Source organism: Carlito syrichta, unplaced genomic scaffold (genome assembly GCF_000164805.1).
Source record: "Carlito syrichta isolate Samal-C Ts95f unplaced genomic scaffold, Tarsius_syrichta-2.0.1 Scaffold313519, whole genome shotgun sequence".
NCBI classification, from domain to species: Eukaryota; Metazoa; Chordata; class Mammalia; order Primates; family Tarsiidae; genus Carlito; species Carlito syrichta.
In genome coordinates, this window is record NW_007257615.1 from 855,247 (window position 1) to 871,369 (window position 16,123).

The 16,123-nt window shown below is 42.1% G+C and overlaps 1 protein-coding gene across 1 annotated transcript in view; it reads right to left on the reverse strand.

Annotated features, from left to right (window-relative positions):
- The window catches only part of MSRB3 (methionine sulfoxide reductase B3), a 151,716-nt gene that overhangs the window by 82,082 nt on the left and 53,511 nt on the right, over nucleotides 1–16,123 (reverse strand). Inside the window, exon 4 of the mRNA XM_008070538.2 lies at nucleotides 14,250–14,278. Within this exon, the coding sequence (XP_008068729.1) occupies nucleotides 14,250–14,278 (29 nt within the window). The remainder of the gene's footprint in view (nucleotides 1–14,249; nucleotides 14,279–16,123) is intronic.

A 16,123-nucleotide genomic window follows, 5' to 3' on the forward strand; every position in this document is an offset into this window, starting at 1 on the left:
TTTATCGCAATCATGGAAGAATATTCTACAGAGGAATGTTTCTGTGCCAAGAGTCATTTCTGCTAGATACTAAATTATTTTAGGATAATTTACAGCTGGCTTGTTCAAGACAACATACAAAGCCTGGTCAACAAACATGTATGGATCCAAACACGGGGAAATTAAGCTTACAAATGAACAAAAGAGCATTCATGTTGACATTAAAATTTCCTTCCTAATACATACATTCTTTCATTAAAATGTATATCATTTTAACAAGACATCATAATGTATAGTTTTATGAAGCTTTTTCCAAGTTTGGAATGACTACATTCGCTAGTTTATAAAATTCTTAGGTTACATAAGATGCATGCTGATTTTACAAAGAAAACTTTTGGAAAAAAATTTATATTTCATCAGGGATAAATTTCACATGATTTTAAAACCTTTTTAGGAGGGAATTCTTATTCAGATGTATATGTGTATGCACTGGAAACTAAAGGCAACCTTAAGTTCTGGACTTGCAGTATTCTTTCACAATCCAGAAAAAAATGTAAAACTGTATAGCTAGAAAAATAAATGTATTAGTATGCTACTTAAAACAACAAAAAGCAAATCCCCTAACAAATCAGTAAAAATCACATATCCTGACAATATTTCAAGGAATACTGCTAACTAAAAGGCAGATCATAATGAAAAATAAATGGAATAAGTTTTCATGTAGTATAATTTAAAAAGCAAGTGTGTGCCTAAAAATTGTTATCAATCAAGCCACAAAATACAATAAATTAACCAAACTATTACAAAGATAACACTAATGTATTACATTCGAATGAATTTGAATGCCACTTTCATTCATAGTGGAGAAGCATATTTCATTGACTATTAGCATACAATACAGACAAAAGTAATTTTAATTATAAGAGAGAACTCTATTCTAAGAGAGAAGTAACTTTAAATCTAAAATGTTAGACTAAAACCCTAAACTCTATTTTTGATTGACTGAGGAGCCTGGAGCTTATAATTTTTTGGAAAAAAATAAATAACTTCCGGTAGGCTACAACACTTGAAACTCGGTATTGTTGTTTTGTGTTGCTATGTTCTGCCTCAAAGTATTTTCATTGTTACTGCGTTTTCTTGTGCTATATGTACCATTCTTACACCTGTAACATGAATGATTTAGATGCAAGGTAACTTAGAGACACATTTTGTAAAGAAAAATATAATTTTTATTAGTGGCAAATATTGGTTTGGAAATGGAAAAATACAGTTTGCCAAAACTCAACATCATGTCATTCACTCACTTATCTTTTATTCAACAAACATTGCTATTGTGTAAAAATACAATGTCAATTAAATGTCTTCTTTTTTTTTTTTTTTGAGTCAGAATCTCACTCTGTCGCCCAGGCTGGAGTGCAGTGGTATGCTCACAGCCTTAACCGGTTGGGCTCAAATGATCCTTCCGCCTCAGGCTTCCAAGTAGCTAGGACTACAGGCGTGCACCACCACACTCGGCTAATTTTTTTGTGTTTATTGTGGAGAGGAGGTCTCGCCAAGTTGCCCGGGCTGGTCTTAAACCCCTGGGCTCAGGCAGTCCTCTCACTTCTGCCCCCCAAAGTGCTGGGATGACAGGCGTGAGCCACTGTACCCGGCAAGTAAATGCCTTTAACAGATATAAATTAATGTCTTAATATTAACAAAAACAAAAGTACAGCTAGAATAGAAGATTACTAACTTGTAACATTTGAATACAACATAGGCCATCTGGCCACTCAGGTTCTTGATTTAAGGAAGAATATTTTAATCTCTTTAACATAGATATTGAAAATCCACTAAGATTAGTGATCATCAAGCAAAAAACTGACTTCAAATTTGTTCATCTTTTATTTCTATCCCAGGACATTAGTGAAAGATAAAAAGAACCTTTTGTAAAATATTTCTTTCTCTGGCACAGTTCTCTATTACAAAAGACAAGATGAAAAACAACTGAGATATAAAAAGAACTAAAAGTCATTGTCATTCTAAAAGATTTTTACTAGAATTTTTTGATATTATAAGCAAATAATCGATAGCTTTCTATTTCTAATCTACTATTTTGCTGTCTGAAGAAGGTGATCATGATCACCGATTCATCCCAATTTATGAATATCTATCAATATAAGGCAAGAGCTCTCTCTTCCTATACGAACCATAGTGAACTGCATTTATTGAATTACATTAATTTTGAACCTTGTTAAAAATAAGGTACTGGTTTAAAACAAATTATTATCAATTATCCAGAACTGGTTAATTTTTCCTCTATCATTTCCTTACAAGTAAATCCTGATGAATATCTTTCTTAGCAGGTGATTTCATCCGAGGGACAACTGCATGTAGAAATTAAAATTCTTATGTCACCTTTAAAGTTCATTTCTCAACAGACTCTGAATCTAAGCAACTCTACATTGGGGAGAGAAAATTTCTACAACCATGTGTGACTGTGTGGGCAACTCTGCTTTTTGTATGAGTAAAAATGTATGAAATATCTCCTTCATCACGTTGCCTCATATTCGAAGCTTTCATGTTGCCTAATGGTTAAGACTGTGGGTTCTGGAATCAGGCTTCTTAGACTCAAATCCCAGCTCTGTCACTTACTAGCTACATGACCGTGGGCAAAATATCCAACCTTCCTGTACCTCCGTCTATCTAGTTATAAAATGCGAATGATTTAATTTGTATGCTCCATACAAACTACATGAGCTAGTAAGTACTGAGCTCTTAGTACAGTGCCAGTTACACTGTAAGCATAAAATTAATGTTTGCAAAGGTTTTTTGTTTTTATTATCCACAGAGTTAAGCACAATTGCTTTAGTCTATGCTCTCTAATAGACTCCCAACTATACCAGGACCCCGCCCATCCCAAAAAAGTACTCCAGTTCTGAGAAGGTGGCTTACTTACTGTTCCTCAAACACATCTAGCACCTGTGTCTTTGTGCCTGACCGTAAACGGCTTTCTCTATTTTTTTTTTTTTTTTTGAGTCGGAGTCTTACTCTGTCGCCCAGGTTGGAGTGCAGTGGCACACTCATGGCCAACCCAGCATCAACCTGCTGGGCTCTGGCAATCTTTCCTCCCTCAGTCTTCCAAGTAGCTGAAACTACAGGCGCGAGCCACCATGCTGGTTAATTTTTTATTCATGTATTGTAGAGACGAGGTTTCGCCAAGTTGCCCGGGCTGGTCTTGAACCTGTGGGCTCAGGCAATCCACTCGCCTCAGCCTCCCAAAGTGCTGGGATAACAGGCTGGGCCACTGAGCCCAGCACAGTTCTCCATTTGAAAAGGCTCTCCCTCTTTATTTATATCCATCCAAATTCTACCTTTGTATGTATGTCTCAGTTCTACCCTAAAATAATCCCCTTCTTCCGAATCCCTCAGGACTCCCTTACTGGAACCATTCATATGACCTTGAACCTATAGACACCTTCATGTGTATGATGTATATCCCATCTCTTCTAGATTATAAGCACCATGAAAGAAAGAACAGTGCCATACTCGTTTATCAGCCACCATGTCTTCTGGAGAGCAGGGCTCTGCTTGCATATGCAAACTGGCTGATCCGGTTGATCCCTGAGTGAGAGTAAAGGGGTCCGTCTCCATACCTGTTCAGCCACCATCAACGGTATTCTGAGCCTGAGACCATCAGACACAGAGACTGCTCAGCAAACACAACTGCACCCATGGGAGCCAAGCTCAGATTAAAACACACACCCCGACTTATACTCCCCAGCCATAACTACTGGCACCTGCAGGTCAGATGAATCCATCTCAAAAGCATGAGAGGGAGCGGAAGCTGCCACACGCCGAGGAGAATGGACTGTATGCGTCCCCTTTATATGAAGTTCAAGAACAGGCAGATCTAATCTGTGGTGACGAGTCAGAGTAGTGGCTTCTTCTGGTGAGTGGGGATTGACGGAAGGAAGCCACAGAGGGGCAAAACAAGACACGAGAAATCCGCTCTGTCTTGGTCTACATGGTGACCTTGTTCTGGCTCTCCATTTTCATGTGCTAACATGGAACGTTAACCATTCAGATTGTGACGTTTGTTCCAATAGCTGGGAAGCAGCTACACTGCAAATCGTCAGTTCTAAATCTCCTTCCAAGTTCTGCTCTGTGAACTTCGAAACAACACCTTAGGCAATGGATGTGCAGTAAGGCCTCTAAGTCCAACTGCAAGGCAGCTGTTTATGTAGAGGTATGCAGGGATGGTGGGGTGGTGGGTGGATGAGGTTGCAGCCAATTAATTGCAAATTACAGCCCGGTTCAGTAGCTCAAGCCTGTCATCCCAACACTTTGGAAGGTCGAGGTGAGTGGATTGCCTGAGCCTGCAGGTTCGAGACCAGCCCAGGTAACTTGGCGAGACCTCATCTTGAGAATAAAAATCAAAAATTAGCCAGGTTCAGTGGCTCAGCCTGTAATCCTGCAACTTTGGGAGGCTGAGGTGAGTGGATTGCCTGAGTCCGTGGGTTCGAGACCCGCCTGGGCAGCAAGACCTCATCTCTACAATAAATTAAAAAATCAGCCGGGCGTGGTAGCACATGCCTGTAATTCCGCCTACTTGGAAGGCTGAGGCAGAAGGATCGCCGGAGCCCAGCAGGTCGAGGCTGCGGTGGCCGGGAGCGGCCACTGCACTCCAGTCTGGGCGACAGAGTGAGACTCCAACTCAAAAAAAAAAAAAAAAAAAAATCAAAAATTAGCCGAGCATGGTAGTGCGCGCCTGTAGTTCCAACTACTTGGAAGGCTGAGATGGAAGGATCACCAGAGTCCAGCAGGTCGATGCTGGGGTGACCATGAGTGTACCACTGCACTCCAGCCTGGGCCTCACATAAGTGGCTAATTTTGACCAATTGATCAAGTGAGTTTTTTCTGTGATGCTGTGTCTCCTATAGCTTGAGTACGAAAGAGAAAGAAGACACTGATTATGCAGATGTAAGTATCCTGAGTCATGTGAAAACTACATTTCTCATTGTAAAGAAATTCATTGGGACAAGGATGGTGACTCACACTTATAATCTCAGCAATGTGGGAAGTCAAGGTGGAATGATCACTTGAGTCGAGGAGTTCCAGCCCAGCCTAGGCAAAACAGCAAGACCTCGCTTCTACAAATTTTTTTTTTTAAAACTAGCCAGGTGTGGTGGTGCACACCTGTAGTCCCAGCTACTCGGGAGGCAGAGGTGAAAGGATCGCCTGAGCCTAGGAGTTCGAGGCTGTGGTAAGCTGTGATTGTGCCGCTGTACTTCAGCCTGGGAGACAGAGTGAGACTCTGAACCAAAAATAAAAAATAAAAGAAAGGAAGAGAAAATAAATATATTGACAGTTAACTTCATCCATCAACCTTCTGAATTTGTCCATGTGAGTCCACCCCTGAGAGATACTGAAACATCTAGGTTTCTGAGCTGAAAGTTTAAAGCCAGATCCTAGAACACAGAAAATTTACCAAAGGAATTGATGCAACTTTTTGTGTGTTGCTAGCTACATTGTCAATGGCCTTCTAACGGCCGCACTGCAACCACATTGTACAAATCTATACTATATTTTATATTTTCAAGATGATATTGTAATCCTGTCATTACGTTTCATTTGAGAAATAAAAAATTAATATTGAAATGCATAGTGTCTAACAGTTGCTAAATATGATAATTATATAAAAATTAAAAGCTAATAATATTAAAATGAAAATAAAAACAAATTTTGCTCATTAAAATAACTGTAGTGTTTGTATCACATATTCTAATAAAAACTAGACACAGTCTTTGCAACTTAGAAACTTAAAGTCCAAACCCAAACTGGCCATCCTCCAGCAATACAACCTTAAGGAGGCAGGTAACCTTTCTGTATCTTGATTATCTTGCTGGTAAAAATGGCCCTAGGTATCTTCTCATGATATCAAACTTGGTAAAACTTATGAAAGGGTATTTTAAATAGCAAGGCATTACATAAATATTTTTATCATTGCTGTCACATTGGAATGAAGGCTCCCAAATAATGAGATTATTTTTTTAAAGCAGTAGGTATTTCAAAAAGACTATAATCACTCTAACTCCATGTATATTTTTACCAGATAACTGATCTAAATCTGTGATGCTCCAGTGTGGTAGACTTGGTCATCAGTACCTAGTCTTCCCCCTGCCTGTATCCACACTCTTTCTGTGTCTTGGCTCTGCCCACTAGAAGGAAGAAAGAATATGCATGTCTGCGTGATCCATGGGAAGAGCAGGGAGTTCCTTCCCACGCCTTTACCCTGAGCTTATACGTGCGGCTTGCTTGGTCAGTGGGATGCCAGCAAGCCTGATACAGAGGTGTGTACTGTGCTTGCATACAGGTGGGCTTGCTCTGGTACCTTCTACCACCAGTGACAGGTATGGGGCAGACCTGGGCCCAGTCTATGCCGGCCAACTCCCCGCCAACCCACAGCCATGTGAGCATGAATATGTGATTACTGTTGTGAGTCACTGCTTTTTGAGGTGACTATCATGCTGCATTATTGTGACAATCCTGAACTGAGAGGCTTGGTGATTATATAGAACATAGTATTCTACTTTTGTAGGACCCTTTGTTTAAAGGATCATCTTCGAGTTAGATAATATAATCCCCAGCCATTCCACCAATCTCTTACCCAACAAACATCTAGTGACAGTTGCCACTAGATTATGATTAAAAGCGAGTAATAAGGAGTCTAGGCACTGGACTGGTCCAGGTAAGTCACACTAGCTGCCATAATAAATAATGGACAAATCAGTGGCCTAGTATAACGCTATTGGAGATGTTCTAGGATGAACTTCTCTCTTGAATGGATCTCCAAGTATGATGTGAGGAATCCAACCCCTGCCCACACTGTGACGCCATCACGTCCAACACGTCACTCTGAACTGACCTCAGCAGGGGAAAAGAGGTGGAGAAAGCATATGGAATACGTGACCCCCTGAACTTAGAAACGACACGCATCCCACTGCAAGAAGCAATCACATGTCTCCACATGGAGTCCAGAGACCTGGATGGTCACCTCTGGGCCAGGAGCCACTTCCCGGCCAAACTCAACTCTGTGAAGGGGAGAATGAGTCTCCTGTGGTTAGCTGAGCAGGAGGGAACAGAACAAAGATTTCTACACTCATGGAATTCTTGCTTACTGAGTCATGATTTCACACCAGATATCAAGGCTGCAAAGATGAATGAGACGTGGCTCTTGCCTTCAAGAAATTCACAGACACGGAGAGAAAGAAAAGACCCACACAGAGAAAGAAAAGACCCACACAGACCATGACATCAGAGGAAAATGCTATAATAATGGCCCTCCATTTCTCCGTCATTCGGGAAGGACATCGGTGCTGAGGTTACAAGCTGCTGAGGACAGTCACTGCCGTGGCTTCCAGAGCTTTGACGGAACCTCACATGCGTGGCCTTCTGGCCACACACCTGTGGTTTCATTTTGTTGGAGCATTTGTTGTATCCTAGGGTTGCAGCTTTCTGCAGGTTTACTTGATTGAGCCAAGAAAGAAGGTATATGCAGGAATTAGAATTCCATGAGAGACTTTAAGAAGATGAGAAAGGCTAGTCTCTTACAGAGTGCAAAGGGACCCTGGAATATAAAGAATTTCTCTGGCTTGAATGGCACAGAGTGTGTCACTAACTTGTGTCCCTGAGCGATGAGGCACACCATGTGGGCTAGGAAATCGTTTCTCTTGATCAACAAATAATTAACAAATACTTTGGAGAGTAGAAAGGAAAAAAAATGCTCCAATAAATGTTTTGGTGCAAGAGTCAGTATTTGACAGAGAAAGGACTGGCTGACGGCTGAAAGGTGCCAAGGAAGACCACATTTAGCGAAGGTGGCAGTGCTTAAGGGGGACGTGGAAAGGTAAGCAGACTCTTGCCAGCCAGAGAGAAGTGGGAGAGGACCTTCGGTGGAGAGAACAAAGCGTCTCAGAGACTCACACAGCGTCTCAGAGACTCTTTCTTGATGAAGCTAGGGGGTGAGGGTTGGCTTGGGGGAGGGAAAGGGCACTGGCACCGCTTTACATATGAACTTGGACTCACATAAATGTCCTGTCTATGGCAGCGGCATGTCTGGGAACACTGCCTGGGAACAACATCCTCCTCAAGGAAAGAAACACACCGCATGACCCCAGCATGCCCGCTACCACCAGGACGGGGTATATGTGGAATGACAGCGTGGGGATGTGACATCCAGCGAGGCGGAATTCAGGCACCAAAAAACCCCTGATACTAAGCTCTCTCTCCTTTCACAGTTCTTGTCAGTTGAAATAGAAGCCAAGTAAATAATGATAGAAAGGATACATTGTTATGAATCAGGTTGACCTAATAGATGCACATTAAACCCTTTATACCGCAGAGACTATAGTTTTCAAACAGAAAAGCCACAAAATTTAAATACATATTAGGTCCCAAAATAAAACTTTAACAGGTACCGATTAATAGACTTACTAAAAAGTACTAAGGCCACATTGCTTGACTACTAATCGATGAAAAGTAAAAAATGAATAAAAGTAGAAAATTTGGAAATTTAAAAACACTTTCCTAAATGACGATTGTGTCCAAAGGAAATTCAAAGCTACCACAATTTAAAGTATAGTATAAAAACTTTGGCTGGGTGCAGTGGCTCACGCCTATAACCCCAGCAGTTTGGGAGGCTGAGGCAGGAGGATGGTTTCAGGCCAGGAGTTCAAGACCATCCTGGGCAACATAGTGAGGCTCTGTCTCTACAAAAAAAAATAAAAATAAATTATAGTGAGGTGTGGTGGCATGCACCTATAATGGCAGCTACTCAGGAAGCTGAGGTGGGAGCATCACTTGAATCCGAGAGCTCAAGGGTGCAGTGAGCTATGACCACAACCCCGCACTCTAGCCTGGGTGACAGCGTGAGGCCTCGTCTCAAAAACCAAACCAAACCAAAATATAATACCTCTAGGATTCAGCTAAAGCGTCAATGAAGGAAATTCATACCTGTAAGTGCTCTAATGCTAAGTAAGAAAAAAAAAGAAAGCACAAAATTAAGGTAGGTTACCCAAAGGGACACATGAAACGGGAGAAAGCTAGTGGGAAATCATTAGCAGCAAAGAGAGATGACACTTAGATCTATCTGATCCACCCCTCAGAGGTGGTTTGAGCAAAGGAAAGAAAGGTGAATCTGTCGAAACCTAAACTACATTGGCTTATGTTTCAGTACCCAGAGCCCATTAACTCGCCTTGTAGATCCATGTTCAGCCTTGTGAGGCCTCCTCGGTTAACCTGCAGAGAAATCCATTTGTGAGTGGACCAGCCAACCAGTGTGAGATCCCACGAGAGCTGGCACTGCACCACTCTGTCCACAGCCAGAAGCTCCCGTAAATATATGTCAAATGAGTGACTCGATGAACAGTCACCTAATGAGTGATGCCCGAATACAGATTTCAATGTTTTTATATACATACTTCTATTTCATTTCCTCGTCCTTCATAAGAAACTGAAAGTGATGAGATTGACCTGGACAGCCGAAAAGTCTTGTCGGCCTCGCCTCGCGCAGGCCAGACCTGAAAATAGGTCCTTATCACTGCTTCTGGAGAAAGGCTTACTGTGTCCAGCAGCTTGCTGCATTTGTTAATAAGCTTCCCACACTCTGGTCCTGCCCCGTTCAGAGTCCTGGGTTCCTTAGTGCTGAGGGACAGACCCCCATAAGCGGCCACTCTCGCTCCACGTTTTTGCCCTCGGCTTTAGCTGAGGATGCTCTTTGATGTCCCCACCCTGGCGTGGGTTCCTTTGCAATTGCAGAGCCTGAGAGTGACACTGGCTGCTCTTTGTCTCTTGGTGGGTCGCCCCCGCCCCCTTTGGCATAATTAATATTCTGCTGTGCCTTTTGTAATCATGTCTTTGGGGATCCCCTAGCCTTCCACGCTCTTGGGCTTTATTTAATGGTGCACTCCCTCCTCAACACTCTGCACTCAACCATGCTCACTCAATGTCTTAATCCTTCGTAATTTGCTTTCATGAAATCTTACACCTTTGAGTTGCTGTGTTCTGTGAGTCCACTTCCTTAGCAGAGCTGTTTCAAGCTGCCCAGAATCAATAAGCGCTAAACATGAGCTTATTCTCTTTCTCAACCAATACGACTCTACAGGAAGAAAAAAAAATCTTCGTTTTGAAGGTTTATGGGCTATGAAACTGTACCATTTAACTTGGCATTTCGTTTTCTCACCCAAACACTGCCCGAGAAGGTTAGGACCACAGAATTATAGAACGGGCAGTCTTTCACTGACGGTTATTAACTTCTTTATAAGCATCAGGTTCTTCTTGGTCAGAAAGCTATTCTCTTTTAATAGCAGAGAATTAACAGTATCCTGATGTTATATGAGTGACTAGTAAATTCCAACTACATCTTTGCCTTGCATCCAGAATTCAGGAGAAGAGAAAGACATCTTTTTTCAGTTACTCTGCAAGAGCTCTGCTTTTCCAAATGGGTTGTTTTCGAAAGACGTGTGCACATTCTAGAAATGTGACCACAGAGCCAATGCTGGGTTTTTCACCAGGGCATTCTTTGCTTTTTTTTTTTTTCCCATTCTGATCATTACTGCCTCATTACTCTTTGCTGTTGGGTATGCTCAGAAGGACCAAGAAAGCACACATCGGAGGTTTTAGTTTTTTTTTAACTTCCTAGGGACCTTGGTTTAGACAGACATATACACTACTCATGGGCTGAGTTAATGGAGTTTCCAAAGGTACCCTGCTCGTTTAAGCAAAGTTTACACTTCGACCCTGTACATGTTAACTTGCGCTCCCCCCGTCCAGATGACAGAAAGCAAAGCCAGTGAGTTCTTTACGTAATTGGTTTGCATCTACACACGACCCCCAAGGCTCTGTTTATATAGCCTATCATGCAATATATTCCACAGTTCTCTGCCTCTTTCAAAAGCACGTTTCTCCTGAGATTTGATATATGGCTTTCATGTTTAGTCACTACATTAAACTCAATGCTCTGCTTCCTCCGACATCAACTAACTTCCCTCCTTGGGCGGTGGTAGAAGAGCACGGCTTCTTGCTACTTCTGAACATAAAAGGAAGTCTGTTCGACTCGATTAGCAAAATCACCAACCCCACACCGTCCTCGGCAAGCAACACGAGGACATCAAGGAGGAGGTGGTGTTCAAATGGGAACCTTAACACTCCTTAAAAGGAAGGGCGGTGGGCTGTTCTCAACAGACAAAGCCAAAAACGTGAGGTGGATGGGTTATAAATCAATGGAAAAGGTCTTTAATCAGTATGTAACTCAGTATACTGGGAGCTAAAGTTTTAACCAAATTAATCTTGAGAATAGGACATTCCTGGGTTTCTCAGATCGGCATTAATTCAGCACCCCTGCCTTCTGGTTGAAGGTTTTCTTCACCACACCATTCACCATAAATAGAACTTCCAAAGAGACTTTAACTGAAGGTGGACGTGGAAATGCCACGACCCTTTTCATAATAATTTGCATGTGACCCAAATCTCTAAGGTAGATGAAAACTTCAGAACGGTAGTTTGACAGGTAAAGATGATAATCTTCAGATCTTCAGAATCACATGTATGTATTTTACTTTAAGATAGTTCAAGCAAAAAAAGAAAGGTTAAAAAATGGCAAATTATGAACAATAACAAAATTGAACTGATGGTTATATGGGTGTTCATCATACTATACTTTCTACTATGGTGGAAATTTTTCATTATAACATTTTTTAAATTGAAAATATACAAGAAGGTTGTTTGAGAATTTGCTTTGTAGAAAAAAACTTGATATAATTCTGATAAAAATTCTAAACCAATTCCTAGGTTAATCATTTTGTAGATATTCAACAACTGAAATGTTTTACCCTGTGCCAGCAATGAAAATTTTCCTTCTTCCTCCTGTATCTCACTCCACAGCCTAAAACTCACACAAACTACAAATGTCATGTGGCAAGCTCTGCAGAAATTGGGTACATTCCTTTTAAAAAAAATGCACTCATATATACATAATTGGACTTTGAAATCCTCTCCGTTGTGGCTAGTCATTCACCATCGTATTTATTTTTTAAAGCTTTTTTTTCTTAGTAAGATTGGCATCTTCCTTCATTTAGAAAATCTTGCTTTGTCCCAGCTGTATACAACATTAAACAGAGTTAGTTTACTTTCTGCATTTGATGAACAGTAGAGAATCTGAGCCTATTAAAGTCATACATTTAATTATTCCAATATGCTACCTTATTTCTAACCGAAATTTGCATGCTAGAGAATGCCAAAGAATAAATTTCTAGCTTCCTTTGTCATGACTCCTTCATTCAATAGTGAGCTAAAAGAGCTTATGAGAAGAAATAATTACCTGTTTCTTAATTTGAAACCATCTGAATTCTTTCCACAACATATTTACATCAAAATTAAAAGAATAAATAAACTTTTAATCAGTACTCCCCTAAGACTTTTCAGAACACAGAACTTTGTAGTTTCCAAGGACATGCAGATGTTGTCCGTGATAGACATCATTTTAAAAAGTAGGGCTTAAAAAAAATAAAAGTCATAGACAAAATCTTTGGTCACAGGAGTTAAAGACTTATACCTGCACAGATGTTATAACTATTTTCATGATAAATACTAACCCGCAGGACAGGAATTTACCAGCACACTTTAATTTGGGTTTGAAAATTCAACATAAATTATGTGACTTTGACAATAACTGCCTAATATTTCAGTTTTGTCCTCTATTTCCAGGTTTTTCCCTTCAAAATAAACGTAGCGAACATATTCATTTTTAAAAAGCTATATTCCAGACCCTGTGCCCTAAAACCAGTTTTTGATCCGATGTGTAGGGGATGAAATCAGATCATAGTAAAGTAGGTTCTTAATGCGTTATTCGGGGACTCAATGGCAGAAATTTTAAAGAGGCATAATTGGGGGGGTAAAAATTCACTCTCCATCAACTTGATTCGTTTTCTGTATTTGAGTTGTATTATTCCTCAAGATTTTAATTATTGAAAAAAAGTGGAAAAAACTTTTCCCCTTATTGTGGGTCACCTGTGAATCAATCAGAGTTGACTAGCCAACAGGATGCCATCCTGGTTTTAGTTTCCACAGTTTCATGTTGTGAGCCAAAAAGGTTTGTCTCTGAGACTGCCATGGGTCCAGATAACTCAGTAGCCCCAGAAGACACAGAATAGCAAGACTTCTGGAGGCAAGGTACTGAAATCTGCTGCACTGCAGAATGCACAGACTCCAGAGCTGAGTCTCGCTAAATTCATCAAGCTCTAGAATGAAAGGGAGAAGTCTAGAAAGGTGGAAAGGCATGTTGAAGGGGAAAAGTCATGTTGGTTCCTAACATCGCTGTTAGGAACAACAGACAGCACTTGCTTCTTTGTGAACAGGATAAGCAAAAACATGTTTTAAGTCAAAGTAGAGCAAAACTTAAACCAGGGTAACAATGTTACTTTCAAAAATCAACAAGTCATACGTTTTTCTGTATACTATTTTTCTCCTGGAATTAAAAAATGAACATTTCTTTATCTGAAAACAGTCTAGCAAAGGGCATGATTCTTTTGTACCGAATGTGAGGCAATTTTTGGTGTTTCTGCTGTAAACACCATCAGAAACGCTGACATGCGTTAATTCTCAACAAGGGACAGATCGACACAGTCAGACCCATGCGTCCCATGGCTACATTCATGCTTAGTGAGAGGAAAACGTCTCACAAGGCTGATGCCCAACTGTCTGTGAGCAACGTGCATTTTGTCTTCACAAGTTCAAAATAATGGCTGAAGGTGACCTTTGTTTCCCATCTCCCCTTCCGCAGTCCAACCTTTTTTAAATGAACTAATAAGCCATGTTTACTGGCTGGGACTCTCTCGTTTGCTAAATTAAACATGTCCATCTCTCCCATTTGGTGACAAATCACTGGCAAGGGTCTTCCAATGCCTAAGGATGCTTTGTCCACTGAGAAAATAGTATTCTCTTCTGAGCACTCAGTATGTACACAACCCCCCAGCTCTGCTTTTAAGATGAAACTCTGCAGAGAGGGGACATTTAATGCTTATTGCAGAACTATGGAGAATCCCAAGTGAACATCTCAAGTGATGATCTGAAGCAGTCAATAGCCCAGCTTTGGGGGGGGGGGGGGACTCGTGTTATGAAAAGAGACTGCCCAGTCTGTTTAAAATCAGAATGGTTCTTGATCTGATGAATCACTCCTCAGGGGATAATGTAAATAAAATACACTCAGAATAGCATTATTAATGTAAACATACCTGAACCGGAGTCAAATTTGGTTTCTGACCTGCAAAGCGAAAGAAATTTTTTACAATATAAAAACTGTTTGTAAAAGAACGGTTATCCTATGGGGAGGGGTGTGGAGGGGTGTAATAGTTACATATTCCAGCATGTCGGTCAAGAAGTAAAATAGCTCTTTAAAACATAAATATATATTTATTTTAACCATGTTAAATACACACATGACCCCACACCCCCTAAATCTCCACACATCCATACAGATAGCTCAGTATAGAAAAGATATTAACTTCCTAAACTTGTGTTGGAAAGAAACAGGATAAATTATGTTTTTAGAGAGTGCACCTGATCGTCACAGATTAACTTGTTTCAGTAATGTAATAATAAAGCAATATGAAACCAAATTCACAATTACCTAACTCTTCATTATTGCAGATTTTAAATTATTCATCAGCAAGTGATTTTTCACTAAGTTCTTAGCACACAGCAAATGAACCTCGTAACCCCATACACTTAATAGGAAGAAGAAAAGAAAAAACCCTGCGTCCTTGTGGGAACGTTATGTTTCAGATATAGGTTAAGACTAGTGGCAAATTCAGAAGCCTTTGAAGCTCTCGGTCCGGCTGTGGGAAAACTTCTGCCGGGTAATTACCCTGGAGATGCGGCTGACGTGCTGTCAGGCAGAATTAACCCCGAGACTGGGCCCATCCACACAGGCGACTACGAGACAGCATTGTCTGGACCGAGCCTGCAAACCAATTAGTGGGCATGCTCGGGTCGGATTTATATCACACATTAACGATCAATAGTCTATACGTTCACAGCCGCCGCGCGAGACACAAGGCCCGGCCAGCAGGAGTCCTGGGGAAGGATGTGGCCTTGGCAGAGAAGAGGTTTTTTGTTTGGCTTTTTTTTCCTGGGGAAATGTAGTTAACTAAGTGGGAAAGGAGCTTTCTTTGAAAGAATGCCAGGGTGCCCTAGGCCTTTGGAAGCAGTGGCTCTTTTTACCTCAATTAGCGTCAAGAAAAGTCATCAAAGCGGGAGGGGGAGCTAGGAGCAAGAAGATGCTTCCTTGGTCCTCAGAATCCTCTTTCTCAAGTGTTCCGCCACGAAGCTCCACCAGTGCCTAAACAAAGTCAGCAAGCGTGTGTGTGGCTGCGCCCACGGTCTTCCACAACCACCTCTGCGACCCTGGTCCCTGCTCTTCCCCAGCCTGGCCCACCCCAGGCCCGGCTGTTCCCTTCCCCGACCTGGCCCGAGCTCCTATTTCAGGCGGGAGCCCTTCGCGGGCTGTCCTCTCCGACGACTCCGAGAGCCTTTGCCTCCCGATGCCTCTGATGCCACCGTCCCTTGCACCGCCCTCGAGACCGTCCCTTGCACCGTCCCACTGCCCCCCAGCTGGCATCCTGCAGTCTCCCTACCAGCCTGCAGCCCTGCCCCGCCAGCCGCTGCAACCACAGCGCCCAACCGCACCTGGCGCCCTGCAGAGGGCATCTGCGCCTCCACATACCCGGGCTCCTTCTTAGCTGCATCCAGGCAGAGGTGTCCTTCCTTCCACCCAAGCTGCCCTCCGCCTGGGTCCCCAAGTGCGTCCTCCATGCCCCTCAGGCCGGCTGGGTCTCTCACTCCTCCGCCATGCACTTTCCTCTCCACAGCTCCCTCCTCCCGTCCACATACACGTGCTCTGGAGTTATTGCCCAAGCCCTCTTCAAGTCTGGGCCCTGCCGGGCTGCCCCTCGGTCTTCCGGCTCTACAGTCCAGCGAACCAAAAGGGCAGACCATGGCCCAGACCATGTCTCTCCCTGATTGCACAAGTCCGCCTGCCTTTGCCAAGGCTAAAGGGCGCTTCCCCGTGCTAACTGCACAAGCCCCGACTAAACCTCTCGCTGGATGC